The sequence below is a fragment of the Colobus angolensis genome, unplaced genomic scaffold, assembly GCF_000951035.1.
Source record: "Colobus angolensis palliatus isolate OR3802 unplaced genomic scaffold, Cang.pa_1.0 Scaffold8, whole genome shotgun sequence".
Taxonomy (NCBI): Eukaryota; Metazoa; Chordata; class Mammalia; order Primates; family Cercopithecidae; genus Colobus; species Colobus angolensis.
Window position 1 is genome coordinate 6,303,832 of NW_012121820.1, and position 22,669 is coordinate 6,326,500.

General features: G+C 43.7%; 1 protein-coding gene across 8 annotated transcripts in view; it reads left to right on the plus strand.

The window, feature by feature from the left end:
* The window catches only part of ZMYND8 (zinc finger, MYND-type containing 8), a 163,406-nt gene that overhangs the window by 73,464 nt on the left and 67,273 nt on the right, over nucleotides 1–22,669 (plus strand). For 5 of the 8 annotated variants that reach the window (XM_011928843.1, XM_011928842.1, XM_011928846.1 and 2 more), the window contains 7 exons: nucleotides 765–878; nucleotides 3,488–3,580; nucleotides 5,403–5,490; nucleotides 8,395–8,450; nucleotides 12,374–12,451; nucleotides 13,805–13,920; nucleotides 19,577–20,058. In XM_011928843.1, the coding sequence (XP_011784233.1) occupies nucleotides 765–878; nucleotides 3,488–3,580; nucleotides 5,403–5,490; nucleotides 8,395–8,450; nucleotides 12,374–12,451; nucleotides 13,805–13,920; nucleotides 19,577–20,058 (1,027 nt within the window). Of the gene's footprint in view, nucleotides 1–764; nucleotides 879–3,487; nucleotides 3,581–5,402; nucleotides 5,491–8,394; nucleotides 8,451–9,829; nucleotides 9,961–12,373; nucleotides 12,452–13,804; nucleotides 13,921–19,576; nucleotides 20,059–22,669 lie in introns of all 8 variants that reach the window. The other 3 variants (XM_011928848.1, XM_011928849.1, XM_011928847.1) reach the window with 2 other exon arrangements.

The window sequence follows — 22,669 nt, forward strand, 5'->3', positions numbered from 1 at the left end:
AATTAATGCCTTGTCAGTTTCCTGAATGACAGCCCAGAACCTTAAGAGGATCAGGATAAATGGTTGATAAGTATTAATCCTGTGAAGTAATCACCCTGAAATCATCCAGCCTTTACTTTCTTTTTTTATGCATATATATTTTTGAGACAGGATCTCACTCTGTCACCCAGGCTAGAGTGCAGTGGTGCAATCATGGCTCACTGCAGCCTCTGCCTCCCAGGCTCAAGCCATCCTCCCACCTCAGCATCCCAAGTAGTTGGGACTATGGACGCGTGCCACCATGCCTGGCTAATTTTTGTACTTTTTGTAGAGATGGAGTTTCACCATGTTGCCAGGCTGGTCTCCAACACCTGGGCTCAAGCAATCCACCCACCTCAGCCTCCCGAAGTGCTGGGATTACAGGCGTGAGCCACCATGCCCACCTGGCCTTTCCTTTCATATCCCATTTTTGAAACCTAAAGGTTATAATAATGATGATTTTTCAGGCCCCTGTCTGTCCCACATCTTTTGTCATCTTCCTGAGCTAAAAATGCTTCCTGATAAGGAAATTGATAGGTTTTTTAATAGTTACCCACTGATAGGTACATTTTGTTCCAGTAGGTCTGTTACATTTTGTTCCAGGAGTCTTTGCTAAGTGAAACAACAAGTCTCATTTGGATGAGAATTGCTTTTTGTCTGTGAGTTGGCTGAAAAAATAGAAATCAGTACATGGATGGTAATTTCCTTTTTCTAACTGGATATTTGTGTATGACTTTGACTTGTAGAAAATAACAGTAGCAGAATGCATCGAGACCCAGAGTAAAGCCATGACAATGCTCACCATTGAACAGTTATCCTACCTGCTCAAGTTTGCCATTCAGAAAATGAAACAGCCAGGGGTAAGAAGAAAGTTCCTCTTGGTATAAGCGTAAATGAACGTAATGACATATGTTTTGTTCTGTTAATAGCTTAGCTTTTTAGGCACCTGACGTATTCTTTGGGCCTCCTTGTGTCCCCAAATTCAGGTATGTGTAAATCACACATGTGGTATGATGCTATTCAGTTAATTCTCTGTAGTAGTAAGCACTGTATGTCTCAAAGGAGTTTAATTGGTACATTAGTCTCTTTCCACACTATTTTAAAGATATTACCTGCGACTGAGTAATTTATGAAGAAAAAAGTTTTTTTTTGTGTGTGTTTTTGAGACAGAGACCTGCTCTGTCACCCAGGCTGGAGTGCAGTGGTGTGATTCATCTCGGCTCATCGCAACCTCCACCTCCCAGGTTCAAGTGATTCTCATGCCTCTGCCTCCCCAGTAGCTGGGATTACAGGCTCCCACCACCACATGGGCTAATTTTTTTTTGTATTTTTAGTAGAAACGGGGTTTTATCATGTTGGCCAGGCTGGTCTCAAACTCCTGACCTCAAGAGATCCTCCAGCCTCGGCCTCCCAAAGTGCTGGGATTACAGGCATGAGCCCCTGTGCCTGGCCAGAAAAGAGGTTTATTTGACTCACAGTTCTGCATGGCTAGGGAGGCCTCAGGAAACTTACAGTGATGGTGGAAGGCGAAGGGGGGAAGCAAGGCACATCTTACATGGCAGCAAGAGAAGTGGGGTGGGAAGTGCCAAACACTTTTAAACTGCAAGATCTTGTGAGAACTCACTCACTATCACGAGAACAGGATGGGGGAAACCACCCCCATGATCCAGTCACCTCCCACCAGGTTCCTCCCTTGACATGTAGGGATTAAAATTTGAGATGAGGTTGGGTGGGGACACAGAACCAAACCGTATCATTTGGGCAATGACATAGTAAAACGTTGAGGGGGATTGAAAATTCTGATTGGTTGCAAAGTGAAACCTCATACAACACCCAGCAAGGGGAGCTTTGTGCTCCTTCCCACGGGAGTTAGGAAAATCCATTTCAGTGAGGAAGCTGAGCACAACACAGTTTATTTATGTCCCAGCTCTGATGATGGAACTTTCAAGGAAAACTCAATCAGTGACTTTTCCGTAGAGGGTGAGATTTTGGTTAGTTCCTTCAATTTTGAGATGGGATTTGATATACAGCCTTTGCCCCTTGAGGAAAATCTGCATGTGGGGCAGGGCTGGCCAGTTGTGTACCTCACATAGGTGCCCCACCTGCGAGTCCCAGGTCATACCATAGCCACTGTGGTTTGTGTATTTATCATAATACTTTTCAGGAAAATGGCAGAAAAATAACTTGTTTTTGAAAATAATACTATTTTGACAATATAATAAGCATATTATGACATTTTTTCTATAGATGAATATTTTCCCTCCCTCCCTCCCTCCCTCCCTCCCTCCCTTCTTTTCTTTTTTTGGAGGCAGACTGTTGCTTTGTTGCCTAGGCTGGAGTGCAATCATAGCTTACTGCAGCGTCAACCTCCTGGGCTCAGGCGATGCTCCCACCTCAGACTCTCAAGTAGCTGGAACTATAGATGCACACACCGCCACACCCAGCTAACTTTTTTATTACTGGTTTTTTGTAATGACAGGGTCTCGCTATGTTGCCAGGCTAGTCTTGAACTTCTGGCCTTAAATGATCCTCCTGCCTCAGCCTTCCAAAGTGCTGGGATCACAGGTGTGAGTCACTGCGCCTGGCCCCTACAGACGAATCTAGAGAAACTTGCAGATGTGGCGCCCCGTATCCGATTTGCACAAAGGCACCATAGGGGCTAGTGGTGACCCTTTGTAGAACTACTGAGAGTTTGCTGCCTAAGTCCATTACTGTACAGAAATGTAGATTCTTGGGGCTAATCACTGTGGTTTTATTTCTTTTTAAAAAAAGAAGCTTTTGTTGCTTTGAGATTATATTCTGAAATTTTGATGAGATGATAAAAATTTAGAGCATGCCAATTGGATACCCTTCAATTGAGAACCTTTAACAAATTAGGCTCTTTTAAATACAATCTCAATCAGTGGAAGCACTAGTTCGCTTAGTTTGGTTTGCACAATTTTTTTTTTTGTTATGGTATAATTTTTATGTTGAGTGTGGCAAGGAATTACTTTCGATTTTTCTTAGGCTAAATTATATGTGCTAATGAATGTTTACAAAAAGAATGAGTCATGTAGACTTGTCAATCCATAGAATTAAAGACCAAGAAGAAAAATTGAAGAAGGCATTAATTTCTCAAATAAATCGTTGAATATCAAATCAGTCAGGAGAAAGTTGCTGATTTCGTTAAAGCATCTTTTTAACTTACAGTGCATATTGTAATTGTCAATCTTAATGTAAGAAGACAGGATCTGTTTCTTGAGTGTGTATTGAAAACCAAGAATAAAATCGGATCACAGTTGGGCTCATAATTATCAATAACCAGGCAGAATTAGAAGGTAGACAATTTGGAGCTCCCCAAGGTCATCCTTTATGGAAACCTTCAGAACTTTATTATCTGAAAAGTTGTCTCCGTTTTTCAAGCCGTTTGTTAGCATTAATGCTTGGTTCTCCATAGTAATGATGGGTGTGCATATCTTCTCTTTTGTAGACAGACGCATTCCAGAAGCCTGTTCCATTGGAACAGCACCCTGACTATGCGGAATACATCTTCCATCCAATGGACCTTTGTACATTGGAAAAGGTTGGCCTCCATCAAAGAACCTCACCATTGTAGCCCACAGCTGAGACGCCTAAGGCTCTTCTTCCCTCATTGCCCATACTCTATCTCAAGTTGGACATAACAATCTTAAATTGTTTCTCTGCATTTTCATTGCTCCTTTATTTGGATAGAAGAACTCTTGATTCTCTAACGTCTTTCTTTTGTAACATTCTTCCAAGATTGCAGTGGAATGTTGAAATTCTTTGGTAATACTTTCACGAGTGATTCTAGCTTTTTACCTGCAAAAGCTGTAGCTTCTAAGAGTTAGTGATTTGACTGAGTTGAACGTTACCTCTTCTTTCTTTCAGAGGTGCTAATGAGAGCAGCAGGAAGGAAGAAGAGAAAATTAAGTGTCTGGGAAGCCTCCAGATTAGCAATAAAGATGTGGCTTCTTAGAATTTGACTTATTCTACTGATCAGGATATTTCTTGAATGCCTGAAGGTTTTTTTTTTTTTTTTTTTCTTTCTGAGACGGAGTCTCTGTGTTGCCCAGGCTGGAGTGCAGTGGCCAGATCTCAGCTCACTGCAAGCTCCGCCTCCTGGGTTTACACCATTCTCCTGCCTCAGCCTCCCGAGTAGCTGGGACTATAGGTGCCCGCCACCTCGCCCGGCTAGTTTTTTGGATTTTTTTTAGTAGAGACGGAGTTTCACCGTGTTCGCCAGGATGGTCTCGATCTCCTGACCTCGTGATCCGCCCATCTCGGCCTCCCAAAATGCTGGGATTACAGGCTTGAGCCACCACGCCCACCCAAATGCCTGAAAGTTTTAAAAGTTCATGCTGAAATTCCATGCTGAAAATTATACTTGGAACACTTTCGATTGTCCACATCAAACTGAGGCTGATTTTCAAACTGTTTGCAGCAAAATATGGGCAGTGAAATGCATCCATGAGGAAGAAACATTACTTCATATTGTCTTCCCTGATAACTCCAAACCATAAATCCAGTCTGTTTTTAGGAAACTGCACATACCTTCATGGTGTGGTGGAAAAAGGAGTCATTCAAGAGAGATGGAGTTGGAAACCTAACTTTATAAGTGAAGAGCTGTGAAATTTTAGATAACGTTCCTTAACATTACTGTACCTCAGTTTGCCTTTCTGTAAAATGGGTATGGTAATAAGTACTTCATTAAATTATTGTGAGGTTTGTGTGAGACCATAAGACTAATAACAAATAATGTATAAATATGTATAAATAATAAATAATGTCCTGTTTGGCCGGGCGCGGTGGCTCACGCCTGTAATCCCAGCAGTTTGGGAGGCCAAGGCAGGCAGATCACCTGAGGTCAGGAGTTCAAGACCAGCCTGACCGACGTGGAGAAACCCTGTCTCTACTTAAAATTAGCTGGGCATAGTGGTACATGCCTGTAATCCCAGCTACTCGGGAGGCTGAGGCAAGGGAATCGCCTGAACCCAGGAAGCGGAGGTTGCAGTGAGCCGAGATTGCGCCACTGCACTCCTGCCTGGGCAATAAGAGCAAAACTCCACCTTCAAAAAAAAAAAAAGTAAATAAATAAACTACCCTGTTTATTGGAAGAAGCTACATGATAAATGACAGCTACTATAAAATGAGAAAATTCCAGTTATTGTGATAAATTCAAAGAGTGCATTTTTATAGGGTTATAGATCTAAAAATTAAAAACGTTCTTTAGTCGGTGTGTGGTAGGTTAAAAAGAAGCATCTTGGAAAATGAGTGGAAGAACACTAATTGATTTGGCAAATGACTGCTTATGTGGGGACACAAGAGTCACTGACTGTGGCTTGTCTAGACTCACTGTGATTATGCTCCATCGCTTTTCTTCCCAGAACGCGAAAAAGAAAATGTATGGCTGCACAGAAGCCTTCCTGGCTGATGCAAAGTGGATTTTGCACAACTGCATCATTTATAATGGGGGTGAGTGGCTTAGATGACTCCTAAGAAAGAGTGTGCTGTGTATGTGTTGCACAAATTCCTGCCCTTCATCAAAAATCAGGCTCGTAATTCATACTGAGAATACTTGTGTGTCGATTGTGCTAATATGTGTGAATAGGAGGCAGTGACCAAGTTCATTTTAAGGTATGAACTAACATCTAAGGTGGCTCGCGGCTGCATGGTGCTGCTACCTTTTAGTGTTGTTTCTACAAACCTTGTTTTAATGGAAGTATAATTGCATAAAATAAAACAGATTTTATGTTTATATTCATTGAATTTGACAAATGTGTAACCACAAGATCCAGAACATTCCTATCAGCCTGTTGGATTCTCATACATGCCCTTTTCTAGGAAACCCACTCTCAACAGGAACCACTTTCTGCTTTGTGTTAGGATAGAATAGCTTTGCTTCTTGTAGAATTTCATATAGATGGAGTCCGAGGTAGTTCTCTTGTGTGTCTGGCTGCTGTTATACAGTGTAATATTTTGAGGAGTCATCTGTGTTATGTGTTATTAGTGGTTCCTTTTTTTTGTTGCTGACTGATTTTTCTTTTCATTCGATCAATATGCCGCCATTCATCCATTGACCTAGTTGATGCTGATGGATATTTGGGTTGTTTTCGGCTTTGGGCTGTTAGGAATAAGCTGCTGTGAACCTGCTTGTGCAAGTCTTTGCATGGACATAGGTTTTTCTTTCTCTTGGGTAAATACCTAGGAGTGGTGTTGCCATCTCAGTGAGTAGGTTTTTATTTAACTTAGTATGTTTCACCAAACTGTTTTTGCAAAGTGGTTCTATCATTTTACATTCTACCAGCAGGGTATATTAGATTTTTCTTTAGTTCCACACAATATAAGGCGAACACTTGATATTGTCTGCCTTTTAAATTTTACCTGTTCTTGAAGGTGTAAAGTATTATGTCATGATGTTTTTAGTTTGCCTTTTCCTAATGATCAGTGGTACTGCATATCTTTTCCTGTGCTTACTAGTAACTTGTATGTCTTTGTTTGTAAACACCTATTCAGATATTTTGTTCATTGCAAAAGTAGGATTATTTATTTATTTATTTTGAGGCAGAGTCTCACTTAGATGCCCAGGCTGGAGTGCCGTGGTGTGATCTCGGCTCACTGAAACCTCCATCTCCTCGGTTGAAGCGATTCTCATTCCTCAGCCTCCTGAGTAGCTGGGATTACAGGCATGTGCCACCACACCCGGCTAATTTTTTGTATTTTTAGTAGAGATGGGGTTTCACCATGTTGGCCAGGCTGGTGTCGAACTCCTGACCTCAAGTGATTTGCCCGTCTTGGCCTCCCAAAGTGTTGGGATTACAGGCGTGAGAGACCACGCCAGCCTGTTTGCTAGTGTTTAAGATATGTGTATCTGCTTTACGCACACATACTGCATTATTAACTATAATGCAGGGCTGAGAGTGAAAGGAGGGGAAAAAGGAGAGGCACTAGGCATTAAGAATGTGTGGGCCAGGGGCAGTGGCTCATGCCTATAATCACAGCACTTTGGGAGTCTGAGGCGAGCGGATCACTTGAGTCAGGGGTTCAAGACCAGCTTGGCCAACATGGTGAAACCCTGTCTCTACTAAAAATACCAAAATTAGTTGAGTGGGGTGGTGCATGCCTATAATCCAAGCTACTCTGGAGGCCGAGGCGCAAGAATCACTTCAACCCAGGGGGCAGAGGTTGCAGTGAGCTGAGATCTGCGCCCCTGCACCCCAACCTGGGTGACAGAACGAGAGTCCATCTCAAGAAGAAAAAAAAAAAAGAATTTATGTAAAGATTATATACTCGAATATATAGAAAGGCCCAGATTATATAAACAAGTGGATGAGGTCAGGTAGAAGAACAAAAACATTAGCACAAGCGAAGAAGGCTGCAGGTCAAGTGATGTGCTGTGGATCATGGAGAACAGAGAACTCCTACCTGGACTGGAAAGGTTACTGTTTTCAGCTCCAGTGCTCCATTGATTATAGTTATCGGATCTTCTGAGTTTTCAAGGCAAACCAGAAATGTAGGTATATTGTGTGTTTGTGTGTGTGAAATCTTGATGTCAACAAATTTACAACTTCTAAAAATACCATAACGTTCAAAGAAAACATGACTTTTGGACCATCTTGTCCTCTGGTTTAGTGTAGTTAGACCTGGGGCTAGATGGTTACTTTTTTAGCTAAGTAATGTAAATTATGACTCCTGAACCTTGGCTTACTCATTCATTAAATGGGCACATTTTATTCCTGCTTCCTAATAATGGCTTCTTGAGGAGCTGAGAAGAAAATGTGTGTCTGTGTGTGTGTGTGTGTGTGTGTGTGTGTGTGTGTTGCTTTTTTCTAGAGATGGGGTCTCGCTAAAAAGTTGCCCAAGCTGGTCTTCAACTCCTGGGCTCAAGTGATCTCTCTGCCTCAGCCTCCCAAGGTGTTGGGATTACAGGCATGAGCCACCACATCTGGCCCAAGAAGAAAATGTGCTTTGAAGCACTAGCCACACCAGAGCTATTCAAGAAAATGTCTTCTTCTTTCTCTTGGATTCTTCTTGTACTGGCATCTGGGACAATGGGTAGAATAAGGCCTTTTTTCATTAATTTGAGCCTTTAGAGTGTCAAAGCATTTAAAAAGTATTAATCTGTGATCTCTAGGGAAACCCACATAAATTGCTCAGTTGCAGAGAAGATGGCATCGAGGCGCCAAAGAGTCATCGACATTGATGGGAAGAATCACATAATATGAATCACTATTAGAAGCCAGGAACCTCTGGTTTTAGCCTTTAAAAGCTTAATCCTGGGGGAAAAGCAAGTAAACACGTTGTTAGTGCAAGTAAAATCCCCAGGCCTGGTGTTGCAGTATTTCTATTAGAATTAATCCTGTTTTCTTATTCCCTTAGGAAATCACAAATTGACGCAAATAGCGAAAGTAGTCATCAAAATCTGTGAACATGAGGTATGTATTTCCCACTGTCCTGTTTTAGATGCACCCAGAGGGAGGGGATGGGGCAGTGAGGTTCCATTTGCAGAATCTCCTAGTAGGTAGCCAAGGTGATTTTGGAATTTGTTGAGGCAGTACCCCTACTCTTCAAGGAAAGTAAAAAGAACAAAGAGGGGCCCCAATGTATTATAAAACACCCTTACGGTAGCAGTGATCTAAGGGAGATGGAAAGGACTTTTTGTTTTTTACCCTTGAGTCACCAGGAAGCACTGGGCCTCCTGTCTTTTCCTGATTGCCTAGATAGAACTCATAATTTCTGACCTTGGCCTCACAGCCTGGTATTGTGTCAGGTCCCTTTTGGTCCTCTTGCAGAAGAGGATTTGATATCTGGGGGCATGGCCTTGACTGCTTCTGGGAGAGTGGCCCAGGTGTCCAGGAGAACTTGTTTTCTTACAAATGCCCATAATTGTGATAGTATGGATGGAACAGACATCTTAGGCATGTGAGCTGTGAGGCTCTCTGGTGGTTGTGGGACAGGCTTACAGCCAAAATGGTATGAGGGAGGCTTTCTTTATCAGATCTCATTGTGAGAATAAAAAACTGAGATGGGATGACCTTCAGCATGTCAGTGTGCTCTCATTCATTCATAAAGAAAAACTGTTCAGATAGCATTGGGGCCCATCCATGTCTTTTTATATAAGGATATATAGATCTAGATCTAGATATATCCAGATAGATATAGATAGATACCTGGCCAGGGGCAGTGGCTCACACCTGTAATCCCAGCACTTTGGGAGGCAGATGAGTCCAGGAGTTCGAGACCAGCCTGGCCAACATGGCAAAACCCTGTCTCCACTAAAAATACAAAAATTGGCTGGGTGTGGTGGAACATGCCTGTAATCCTAGCTAAACCGGGAGGCTGAGGCAGAAGAATCACTTGAACCTGGGAGGCAGAGGTTGCAGTGAGCTTAAGCTAGCACCACTATACTCCCGACTGGGTGACAGAGTGAGACTCTGTCTTCGAGAAAAAAAGAAAACAAGTTATCTATCCATATAAATTTATATATAGATATAGTTCTATGTATTTTTTGAGGCAGGGTCTCAAATTGTACTGGGTACACCATCACACTCAGCTAATTAAAGCCTGGGTAATTTTTTAAAATTTTTAGTAATTGGTTTTTTTTTTTTTTTTTTGGTAGAAATGGGGTTTTGCCATGTTGCCCAGGCTGGTCTCAAACTCCTGGGCTCAAGCAATCCTTCTGCCTCAGCCGCCCAAGACTCTGGGAATATAGGCTTCAGCCACCAAGCCCAGCTTATGTCTATATTTATATGTAGAGAGTTTTATAAACTGCTTTTTCACTTAGTTTATTTTATGTATTTTCTCTGTTTCCTAGGTAATTAAACTCGTAGGAAGAACAGAATTTTTCATGGCTGTATAGTATTACGTACAACTCATGGACATTCATTTAATTACTCCTCTTGTCATTAAGTAGTACCCAGTTTTATCAGCATTTTAAGTAACAAGGTGATGAATATCATTGTGCGTTTGATGATTTCCTTAGTTTAATTTTTAGAAATAAAATTACTCTGAGGCTGTGAACATGTCAGATGTTCCAATTACAATGAGAGTATGTCCTTTCCAATATTGGGAGTTGTAATTACGAAACTGTATGTATATATGTGTCCCCTTGCCCCAACAATGTAATTTGTAAAAACAGTAGGCATCTGGCTGGGTGTGGTGGCTCACGCCTGTAATGCCAGCACTTTGGGAGGCTGAGGTGGGTGGATCACGAGGTCAGGAGATCGAGACCATCCTGGCTAACACGGTGAAACCCCGTCTCTACAAAAAATACAAAAAATTAGCCAGGCATGGTAGTGGGCGCCTGTAGTCCCAGCTACTCGGGAGGCTGAGGCAGGAGAATGGCATGAACCTGGGAGGTGGAGGTTGTAGTGAGCCGAGATCACGCCACTACACTCCAGCCTCGGCGACAGAGCGAGACTCCATCTCAAAAAACAAAACAAAACAAAACAAACAAAAATAGTAGGCATCTTACTGTGATTTTAGTTTTCATTTCCTTGACGACAAGTCATACGGGCTATTTTGGATATGTTCCTTTGGAACAGCCCAGAAGTAGAGTGGGCTAGAAGCAGGAGGTGCACTTTGCCATCCATGCATTTGTTCGCACATTCATTCACTTACTTATTCACTGACCTGTGAAGTCTGTTAGTCTTATAATTACTGAGCACCTATTACATATATGGCACCTTGCATGATGATAAGAGTTAAAGAGAAGAATAAGGCTGATAATGGTAGAAAGGAATAACAAATATCAGTGCAGTGGTGACCTGCATGGGTTTTGGAGCCTGACTGCCTGGGTTCAAATCTTGACTGTGCCACTTTGTTGCTATAAGACCTTGGGCAGGTTACTTAACTATTTGGGGCCTCATTTTTTTTTTTTTTTTTATCTCATGGGGTGTATGGGATAAATGAGTTAATATTTACAGAATTCTTAGAATACTAGCAGCACACTCTAAGTCTTCAATAAATGTTAATGGGTGAAATTGATTACTCTGTCACTTGAAGCACTTTACACTTATCTCATTTAATTTCTTATAACAGCCCTTTGTGGTGGGTGCTGCTTTTTTTTTTCTCTTCAATACATCAACAAGTTGGGGCTCTGAGAAGAGAAGCAGCTTACCCTAAAGTCACAGAGCTAGTAAATGTTGGAGTCTGACTTGAGATCCAAGAAGGGAGCTTCTGGTGTCTTTGGCTCTAAGCCACAATGTTACTCTAGGGGAATGTACTTTCTTATGAGAGAAAAGGACAGTAAGGTAATTGAATTTTCCGATTGTTGTCAGTGAAGATGAAATAGGGCAACGTGGTATGAATTGGCTACTGTGGACATAGAATTGAGTTTGGCAAGCAGAGCAGGCCACAGTGGCTGGAAGGGGTTGGGGAACGGAGGTGCTGCAAGGTGAGCCCAGACAGGTGGGGTGCGGCCCGATCACATGTGGCTTTGAAGGAACCTGTCAGGTCATTAGACTTCACTGTTAGTTTCTCAGCTTGGTACTGCTGACACTTAGGGCTGGAGAATTCTTAGTTGCAGGGACTATCGTGTACCTCTTAGATTCCAGTAGTCCCCCCCTCTCTCCTTTGGCCCACTTGTGACAATCAAAAATGTCTCCAGACATTGCTATGTGATCCCTGTGGGTGGGGGGAATGGTTCAAGTGCTCTGACAGAGAACTACTGGGTATAATGGGAAGTCACTGGGGACTTTTAAGCAGGGGAAGGACAAGATCAGATTTATTCTATAAAAGGTGGCTCTGGGTTGGGCACGGTGGCTCACACCTGTAATCCCAGCACTTTGGGAGGCTGAGGCGGGTGGATCACTTGAGGCCAGGAGTTTGAGACCAGCCTAGCCAACATAGTGAAACCTACTAAACTCATAGTGAAACTCTACTAGAAATACAAAAATTAGCTGGGCGTGGTGGTGTACACCTGTAATCTCTGCTACTTGGGAGGCTGAGGCACGAGAATCACTTGGACCCAGGAGGCAAAGTTGCAGTGTGCCCAGATTGGGCCACTGCACTCCAGCCTGGGCAACAGAGTGAAACTCAGGAGGAAAAAAAAAAAAAAAGATGGCTGTGGCTGCTCTGCAGAGAATGTCTATAATGGGGGTAAAAGTGGAAGCAGGTGATGTGGGGAGTTAGCTGTTGCAGTGGTCGAGAGAGAAAGGACTATGGCTTGGAGTGGGTGGAAGCACTGGGAGTGATGCATAGCGGTTGGATTCATCTCCAATGTGTTGGATTCATCTCCAAGGTGTTCCCTCTGTGGGACTTTAAAACATCTTAACCTTCAAAATCATCAAGCATTGATTGAGGTCCACAAGATACCCACCTCTGGGGTGACACATTCTAATGTATTTTTGCTTTACAGATGAATGAAATCGAAGTATGTCCAGAATGTTATCTAGCTGCTTGCCAAAAACGAGATAACTGGTTTTGTGAGCCTTGTGTAAGTTGGATTTACTTTGCTTATTTCATTTACGGAACCCTGTGCCTTGGATGACTACCCCGAGACAGCTTTTTCCAGGTGGCTTATTAGATGAAACTTTGGATGGAGTTTTAAGATAATTTTTTGCTGATAAAGTTATGACAGAGGGAAAGCAATCCAGGTAGGATAAACCTCTTAGGCTGAAAGTTCATGTGCCAGAGATAGCATCATGGTTTCCTGGGTTGATTAGCCTGGGCAGACTGCAAGATGCAGCATAAAAGGGAGCTAGCTCATCAGAGATGTGGGATGCAGCAAAGCTGTTCGGATAATAAGATGAGCTTAAATCAGTGTGTGATTTACAAATCATGTTGGTTCTATTTTAAGAGGTTTGAAAATACTTCCCTGGATTAACTCCATCGTTCCTCCAAAACATGGTTCCTTGGGGAAATAAAGTCACCCTAGTTTCCCCATGTATCTGCCTTTCCCAGACTGGGGTACTGCAGAGAGAAGTACATTGTTGGGATGCACTGGTGTGTGTGTTGGTGGGGGTGGCGGGTTGGAGTGGGTTCAGAGGCAAGATTAGGCAAGGAAAGTTGAGAAAATACACTTTGCATCTCTTCGTGCCTTTGGAGATTAACATGGCAATAGTGAAGCCTCTGCATAGCCTTCAATAAAGAATAAAGGTAGCAAAATACTGCCCCTTATCAGACGCTAGGTATGATGCACATTTAATCCAAATGTAACAGAAGGTACTGGCGTCATTGTCTCTGTGAGTATGTTGCACAGAAAGGTGAAATGTCTTGCTCGTGCCTGCCCAGGTAGTAATGGTACAGCTAGGATCCAACAACCCTGGTTTAGTCATCGTTTTTTTTTTTTTGAAGTGGAGTCTCGATCTGTTGCCCTGGCTGGAGTGCAGTGGCGTGATCCTGGCTCACTGCAACCTCCGCCTCCTGGGTTCAAGTGATTCTCCTGCCTCAGCCTCTTGAGTAACTGGAACTAACAGTGCTACCACGTCTGGCTAATGTTGCTGTTTTTAGTAGAGATGGGATTTCACCATGTTGGCCAGGCTGGTCTCGAACTCCTGACCTCAGTGATCCACCGCCTTGGCCTTCCAGAGTGCTGGGATTACAGGCGTGAGCCACTGTGCCTGGACTTCAGCTTTTGATTTCACCATTTAACTCCGTTTGCAGTTTTGTCCAGGTGTCTTGGCCACACACCTTTTAGGGAATACCACACGGGCCGACCCTGCTCGAAACTCTTTTTCCACTCATGGCCTGTGTCCCACAATCCTGCTTCATCCTCACATACCAAACTTTGGTGGGTATCTTGCTGTCAAATATGTACAAACTCTGAATCTTGTTTTTCTTTTCCTAGAGCAATCCACATCCTTTGGTCTGGGCCAAACTGAAGGGGTTTCCATTCTGGCCTGCAAAAGCTCTGAGGGATAAAGATGGGCAGGTCGATGCCCGATTCTTTGGACAACATGACAGGTGGGAGTTAATCACAGGCTTGGAACATGTAGCTTTCACTGAACTTTGATACTGTTATTAGATAAGAAAAGAATTGGAGGCTGTAGCTATTATTCTGATTATTGTCATGATACCAACCATTGATCTTGTTGTTGAAATAAATTTCCTGTGGTATGTTAAGCTTGGTAATGGCGTGAGCTAGTTTTCTCAGGTGTGTTAGAAAGTCATCTTACTTGACTGAGTCTGTTGATGAAACCAAAATCGGAATGGGTTCTGTGGCTGTTTGAAGTGCTGCTCTTCTTTTTTGTTTTGTTTTGGTTTTTGGGAGGGGTTTCTGAAGTAAATTAAACTTCCATGGAAACTGCTCTCCAAATCATTCTTTCAAAGATTAGAAGTAGTTTCCTAGATTGCCAGTAAATGAATCTCTTATCATCATGCTGAGTAGTTCTCTCCTGTTCCCTTTTCTCTGAAGCTACAATGGGAAATTATAAGGGGTTGCTGTTTTGACAGGTGTGAGCCCTCCCTCCCAGCCTTCCTGCCCTCCCCTTCCCCTCCGCACACGGCAGAGTGAATTATTCCAGCTAATAGCAGTTCCCTGTAGAGCGGAGCCCACTGCGTGCTTGAGAACAACAGGTAGGCAGAGATGAGCAGCAGTTAATATCTTAGTTCTCTTTTATCAAGTTGTGATTAACTAAGGCAAAGACCCTTTTGAAGCCCTACCGATTGGTTTGAGAAAGCGTGTTAGTGTGTAGGGGAGACTACTTAAGATACATGTACTACAAGTTATGTACACACACAGAGTGTCCAGAAGCTGAAATTTGTTTCCCCTGCTAAATTTTGCTAGCCGTCTTGCAGACCAAAAGAGTGAATTCCCAAATCATTTGCAAACTCATGTACTAGGAATCCCAACAGTCCACTGTCAGAAGACAAAATGGAAATTATTGAGATGGTGCTGGATTTGGTAGGAAGTATTGCATCTTGACTTTAATTCCTTTATTCCTTCATTCAAAGAAATACATATTTGATGCCTGCTTCATGCCAGGCTGTGTAGTGGAGGCTGGTGATTCAATGTTCCTGCCCATGTGAAGGCTGATATCCTAGCGGGGAAGAAGGATGATACACAAGTGAACTAATAGGCAAGATAATCTCAGATCAGGAGGTAGTGGTGGGGGCCTGGTACGAAGATCTGGGATGAGGGACCAGGAAGAGCAGAGGCTTGGGAGGGGAAGGGCTGGGGCTGAGAGGGTTCAGAAAATGCTGGGAGGATAGTGGGAGTTAAACAGGGTCAGGGGAGGAGAGGATGCTTGGAGCTGCAGTTAGAGGGCTCGGCAGGAGTTTCTTTTTTATTTGAAGAGCAGGAGGAATTGGTGACAGGCTGTACATCCCTCCTCTTCATCAGAGCATAACAAATGTGAACCATCTTGATGATGTGGGATTCTTACTCTATAGGTTGATACAGTATGAGTAGATCTACTTAGGACACAGGCAGGATGGGAGAAAACAATACCTACCCCCTTGTACCCAGTATTCCCAGACTCTTAGGGTTGATGGCTCTAGTCTCTCAGCTGTGACTGCTCTGCAGGGACCTCTATCTCTCACCCGTCAGGCAACCACTGAAGGTGGCTTACAGAGCATGAAGAACGGTGTGTGAGTTGGTCAGCTCTGTGTGCAGAAGCTGTTTCCCAAAAGCTTTTGTGTGTTTAGGTCTTGGTTCTGGATGAGAGCTGTCGTGGAAGCTGGCCCCCTTCTGTTTGTGAAAAAGAAAGCAGCATGAGTCTGATGGTCACCAGTTTCCTAGGCCCTCTTAGCACCTGCTTTAAGGGAGTACACTGCATTGTTCGGCTTGTTTTGGGTGAGGGGATCCCCTGTAGGGAGTTGTTCAGGACCTTCCACAGTGGTAGAGAAACAACTTTGGAGGTCTTGGGATGTTTTAGTAGGCTTTGGGCAGGGAGTCTCTGACCACCATTCTTTTTTTCTTTGGAACAGAGTCTTGGTTTGTTACCTAGGCTGGTGTGTGCAGTGGTGAGATCTCGGCTCACTGCAGCCTCCCCCTCCTGGGTTCAAGCCATTCTCCTGCCTCAGCCTCCCAAGTAGCTGGGTCTACAGGCATGTGCCACTATGCCCGGCTAATTTTTTGTGTTTTCAGTAGAGACGGGGTCGCCATGTTGCCCAGGCTGGTCTTGAACTCCTGGATTCAACCGATCCATTCTGCCTTGGCCTCCCAGAGTGCTGGGATTACAGGGCGTAAGCCACTGTGCCTGGCCTAGTTTTGTATTATAGGTGCACAGTTATATAAAAATATAGGAAATAATTTATTAAATGCCTGCAGAGTAAAAAAAAAAAAAAAAGCGGACACCAACCAATTGCCTACTATGTACTGGGTAGTGTTTTAAGAGCTTTTTTGGTGGAAGCTGCTTTTATGTCTATTTTATCAATAAGAAAACTTAAGGTCAGAGAGTGCCTAGGGTCACATAGCTAGGGAGAAGCCATCATGGGGTTAGAACTGAGATAATGTGAAGCTGGATATTGTCCCTTGCAGAGACTCTTTATTTTGTCAAGCAAGTTGAATTTCCCTTGAAATACTTCCTGGGCTTGCTTTTATCTATCTATCTATCTATCTGGGCTTGCTTTTATCTATCTATCTATCTATCTATCTATCTATCTATCTATCTATCTATCTAATCTATCTGAGAGGGGGTCTTGCTCTGTCACCAGGTTTGTTTTATTTATTTTATTTATTTATGTATGTATGTATGTATGTATGTATGTATGTATGTATGGTGGGGGCTTGCTTTCTCGCCCAGCACGGAGTGCAGTGACTTGTTCAAGCAGTTCTTCCAGCTCAGCCTCCTGAGTAGCTGGGATTACAGGGGCGTGCCAACACATCCGGCTAATTTTTCCATTTTTAGTAGAGACGGAGTTTCACCGTGTTGGCCAGGCTGGTCTTGAACTCCTGACTTCATGTGATCCTTCCACCTCCGCTTCCCAAAGTGCTGGGATTACAGGTGTGAGCCACCATGTCCAGCCCTGGGCTTGTTTTAAAGAAAAGAGACTTTTTTCTTCCCTGCCAAACAATTTCATGGAAAATACTTGCAGGGAGGGAACAGTGAGGGCCTTGGATACTGGACAGAAGTGTGTGGGTGAGGTGGGTGTGGAGCAGGTGGGGGTTTCGAGGTTATGATACCAGGCTTATCTGGTGATAAGCTCCTGGTGGCCCTGCCTCTTGATTCTCCAGTTAAGGACTCACTCTCCTTTTTCTCAGTGATAGAGCTGAGACTAGCTGAGGAAGGGCGAGTCATTTGCCCTGGGACAGCCCTGGAGACCCTGATGCCTTCTCCGATCTGTCCTGTCTAGTAGTCCTGATCTGTGCCCACTCACTTTGAACGCAGAATCTCACCGTGAGGCAAACTCTTACCTTGAGGGCATCTGGCTTCTGTTCTGCTCTGCCCCTCTTGCTAGAGGTATAGTTTTTCAGGTGTCAGCGGAAAGACAGCAGTCAGAATGGATGAGAAGCTGGTGATTTCCAGCATTCTGATAGAGCAGATCGATATTTTTGGGGTGTTTAGTTTCAGTTTGTGTTGTGATCTGGTATCACCAAACCTTGCAAACAATCCGCCTGTATTCTGAATTCTGTCCCAGGGATATGCTGTATTTCTCCTGGGTTGTTTTCTCTTAGATGCCAACTGTTGAAATAGGGGTAAAATGTAACATAAGAAGTCTTTTTTTTTTTTTTGAGGCAGAGTCTCGCTCTGTTGCTCAGGCTGGAGTGCAGTGGCTGGATCTTGGCTCACTGCAAGCTCCGCCTCCCGGGTTCACGCCATTCTCCTGCCTCAGCCTCCCGAGTAGCTGGGACTACAGGTGCCCGCCACCTCGTCCGGCTAGTTTTTTGTATTTTTTAGTAGAGATGGGGTTTCACTGTGTTAGCCATGATGGTTTCGATCTCCTGACCTCGTGATCCGCCCGTCTCGGCCTCCCAAAGTGCTGGGATTACAGGCTTGAGCCACCGCGCCCGGCCAAGAAGTCTATTTTTCCTTCTTCTCTTTAAAATGTTGGAAGACGTGACAGTGTTGGGTCCAGATTCCTACATAGTTGCTTTGGGAGAGCAGCTGAGTAGATACCGCTTTCTCCCTTTCCACCAGACGTGAGTTTTCTACTTCTGCAAAGTCCCCTTTGTTCCCTACTGCTTTCTACTGGGCTTGAGTTCGTGGTCTGTGAAATCTAAAAGGCCACCTTGGAAGCTCTTGCGGGGGCCAAGGTGGGAGGATTGCTTGAGTTCAGGAGTTCAAGACCATCCTGGGTAATGTAGTGAGACCCCATCTCTACAAAAGTATACAAAAATTAAAAATGATCTGGGTGTGTTGTGGTGCGTGCCTGTACCCCGAGCTACTTGGGAGGCTGATCTGGGAGGAGTCCTTGAGTCCAGGAGTTTGAGGCTATAGTGAGCCTTGATCATGCTTCTGCTTTCCAGCTTGGGTGACAGAGGGAAACCTAGTCTCTTAAAAAAACAAGCCAAAAAGGCCAGGCGCGGTGGCTCATACCTGCAATCCCAGCACTTTGGGAGGCTGAGGTGGGTGGATCACGAGGTCGGGAGTTCAAGACCAGCCTGGCTAACATGTAGTGAAACACCATCTCTACTAAAAATACAAAAATTAGCTGGGCATGGTGGCACACACCTGTAGTTCCAGCTACTTGGGAAGCTGAGGCAGGAGAATTGCTTGAACCCCAGGAGGCAGAGGTTGTGGTGAGCTGAGATAGTGCCACTGCACTGCAGCCTGGGTGACAGAGCGAGTCTCCATCTCAAATAAATAAATAAATAAATAAATAAATAAAATTAATTCATCATAAACAAAAAAATCCCCCATGAAAGCCCTCCTTGGAAAGCTTATTCTTACCAGTTTTCCCAACCAGAAACTGGGTTGAGGCCAGTGGATCATACATGGTAGCCAAGTTATGTCTGGGATGTCCCTGTATCAGCTGCACGGTCACCCACAGCAGCGGTTATGGTGTTCCCACCTCCCCCGGGGGCCACTGGCTCTGGTTCCAGAAAAGCTGCTGCTGGCGTTGTTTGCTCTGCAAAGACATTCTCATAGGTCTTTGCAGAGCAAAATTGGAATGTGGGGTATGGACGTTAGGAAGATGAAACTGGCCTGGGATGGGGGGTGGAAAGTATACACCTGGAGGCTAATGGGGTCCTTTTTCAGTGATTTTCTATGTGAATTATCTCACATTCAAAAACATGTGCCTCCTTTTAGGAATGCAGTGTTCCAAAGTTTCCTTCTGGTCCTACTTAGAATGGCAGTGGGAAAAGGAAGCTCTTTATGTCTGAGTGCGACCTGAGGAATAAGTCTTTTCAGAAGTGTTGTCGGATGCAGTGGCTGATTTATTTTTCTCTACCAAGAGAAAACCAAAGAGGATTGTTTCTTTAATGGCTCACAATGACTAAGTCTATTGCACTTTTAAATGTTTTAGCTGAAGTTTTGTTGTTCATGTTCTGTTATGGTAGAACTTGCTTGTTAAATGGATCAGTAATTAATCCTTCAAACCAAGTTTTTTTTTTTTTTAAATAGAATAAGAATCTTGGCAAACATGCTTGGCTAATTTGGTTCACATCAAGAAAAAAGCAATCTTGGAAATTACTGAAGTTGACTTAAACTCTCTTTATCTTTTGCCCTCCTAGGGCCTGGGTTCCAATAAATAATTGCTACCTCATGTCTAAAGAAATTCCTTTTTCTGTCAAAAAGACTAAGAGCATCTTCAACAGTGCCATGCAAGAGATGGAGGTTTACGTGGAGAACATCCGCAGGAAGTTTGGGGTTTTTAATTACTCTCCATTCAGGACACCCTACACACCCAACAGCCAGTACCAAATGCTGCTCGATCCCACCAACCCCAGTGCCGGCACTGCCAAGATAGACAAGCAGGAGAAGGTCAAGCTCAACTTTGACATGACGGCGTCCCCCAAGATCCTGATGAGCAAGCCCGTGCTGAGTGGGGGCACAGGCCGCCGGATTTCCTTGTCGGATATGCCGCGCTCCCCCATGAGCACAAATTCTTCCGTGCACACAGGCTCTGACGTGGAGCAGGATGCGGAGAAGAAGGCCACGTCCAGCCACTTCAGCGCGAGTGAGGAGTCCATGGACTTCCTGGATAAGAGCACAGGTCAGCTCCGTGCGGGGAAGTGGGGAGGAGGCGCCTCGGACACGGGGGTTTCCCATGGGTACACACCTGGTGGGCCCAAGCAGGTGAGCATCGAGCAATCGCGAGGAACTGTAGGGGGCCACAGAGCAGAGTTTCAAGAAGTCACCAGATGGAATTCTTCCTGCTAGGGACCCAGAAATGAGAAAAGTGTCTCCAAAAGGCCACCTGGAGGTTATACCTAGAAGTAGATGGAGATGGCCAGAAATCTTTTGGCGTTCTGTTCAAATGTCACTGCATTTTGGGTTATTGACTTTCCATAACACAAATAATTTTTAGTTGAAATTGTATTTTTCTGTCAAAACCCTACAGTCACACTAAATGGCACAAATGTTAGAGAAACACATATGATAAAAAATAATACTTGACCAGGCGCCGTGACTCATGCCTTGTAGTACCACCACTTTGGGAGGGTGAGGCAGTCAGATTGCTTTAGCTCGGGAGTTCCAGACCATGGAACAACATGGGCAACATGGCAAAAACCTTGTCTCTACTAAAAATACAAAAATTAGCTGGTCGTGGTGGCATGTGTCTGTAGTCCTGGCTACTCTGGGACTATAGTTGAGGTGGGAGGATTGCCTGAGCCCAGGAGGTTGAGGCTGCAGTGAGCCATGATTGCGCTACTATATTCCAGCCTGGGTGAAGTGTGTGACCCCTTGTGAGACCCTGTCTCAAAAAACAAACCAAAAAAAAAGGTAAAAAATAATCATAGTGCTCTTTCTCTGTCTTCCTAGTGTGATCCCATTCCCTTAAAGGTCATATCCTTTAGTAGTTGTGTTATTGTTTTGTTGTTTTTTTTTTTTTGAGACATAGTCTCGCTCTGTTACCCAGACTGGAGTGCAGTGGCACCATGTCAGGTCACTGCAACCTCCACCTCCTGGGTTCAAGTGATTGTTGTTCCTCAGCCTCCCGAGTAGCTGGGATTACAGGTGCGCACCATTGAGTCCAGCTAATTTTTGTATTTTTAGTAGAGATGGGATTTCACCATGTTGGCTTGGCTGGTCTCGAACTCTTGACTTCGAGTAATCTACCCGCCTTGGGCTTCCAAAGTGCTGGGATTACAGGTGTGAGCCACTGTGCTTGGCCCAAAGTCTGAGTATTTAAGTAAAACCTCCAATTCTTAAATGTCAGGTTTTTAAGTAAAATTACAGGAATTCTTTAAGGAGCAAGCATCAGTTCTTCAAGATACCATGAATGTCCCCAAAAGTTAAAATAATAAGGACTTAGTTGTGAACTCAAATAATTCTGCTGACTTTGCTTGTGTTGTTTCTTGGGACATTGTTTTTTGTTTTTTCTTTTCCTTGGTTTATTTTGAAGAACTGCTTCTAGCTGCTTCCCAGATGGTAGTAGGAGGGTTAGAGAGAGCCTGTGGCTTTTGGTTCTGTAAAGTAAAGGCTGCAGTCTGTCTTTCTCTCGTTCTGATTCATAGCCGTGTGGTCCTAGATACTCATGGTTGAGTCGTAGAGTTTTGTTTTGGAGTTGACATAATTTGTGTTGACACAGTTTCAGAAAAGTCTTCCTTTTTACTCCCTTGTTTCTGACCAGAGTCCTTAAAAGCTTACTTTGTTCCATGACACGGTTCCATTTAAGCCAAGTTCACAAAACATGGTAGTTAATTACACAAACCCTTGGGCACATTAGTTCCCATAAAGAGCATGCTTTTCAGGAAATGTTTTAAATTTTAACCTTGGCGGCGACTTTGTGAATTAGTGTTGCCTGAACTTTCGTTGCCATGGTTTTCTGCTATATTTTATTACATACTTAAATATTAAAGTTGTAATGCAGCTTTGTCCTAAGCTAACCACAATGTGTAGGCTCATGTGTTTAAATTGCTTGTTGTGGTTTTTCCTCATGTATGTGAAATTAATACATAACCAGTAAAATGAAATGTGGCATATATACGACCATTGGTTCTCCTGCACCACATTTCAAAAAATTCAGTTTTATAGGAATATAAGAACAGGATAATGTGTTTAATTTAGCTTCTCTCTTCGCTTGGGAGGTACAAAAGGAGAAAGATAATGACATCAGACTTCCTGGAAAAATACCTCATTCTTTGAGTGGCTTTTTAGGTGAGAAGTTAGTGGAATCCCCCATTTGAGTAGACTTTAAAGTCCCTTTCCTAAAATATAACCTCCTTGCTGGTATGTGCTTAGGTCATTTTAGTAATCATGAATTAGCCAATGTGTAGTGTAGGAAGAGACAGTGATACTGAAAATTATTTTACTCTTACAAATTGCCCCCTTTTCTGTCAGGGGCCAGATAGTATGTATTTTAGGCTTTTTGGGTCTTTTTTCCAACTCTGCAACTATTCAGTCATTGTTCCACTAAAGTAGTCACAAGCTGCTGTAGTGCCAGCTACTGAGGAGGCTGAGCTGGGAGGATCAGTTGAGCCCAGGAGTTTGAGGCCACAGTGACCTGTGGTTGTGCCACTGCACTCCAGCCTGGACAATAGAGTGAGACCCCAGCTCAATAAACAGATAGCTAGCTAGATAGAAGAAAATAGAGCAGCCATAGACAGTGTGTGGCTGAGTTCCATTAAAACTTTTTTAATGAATACTGGAATTTATTTATT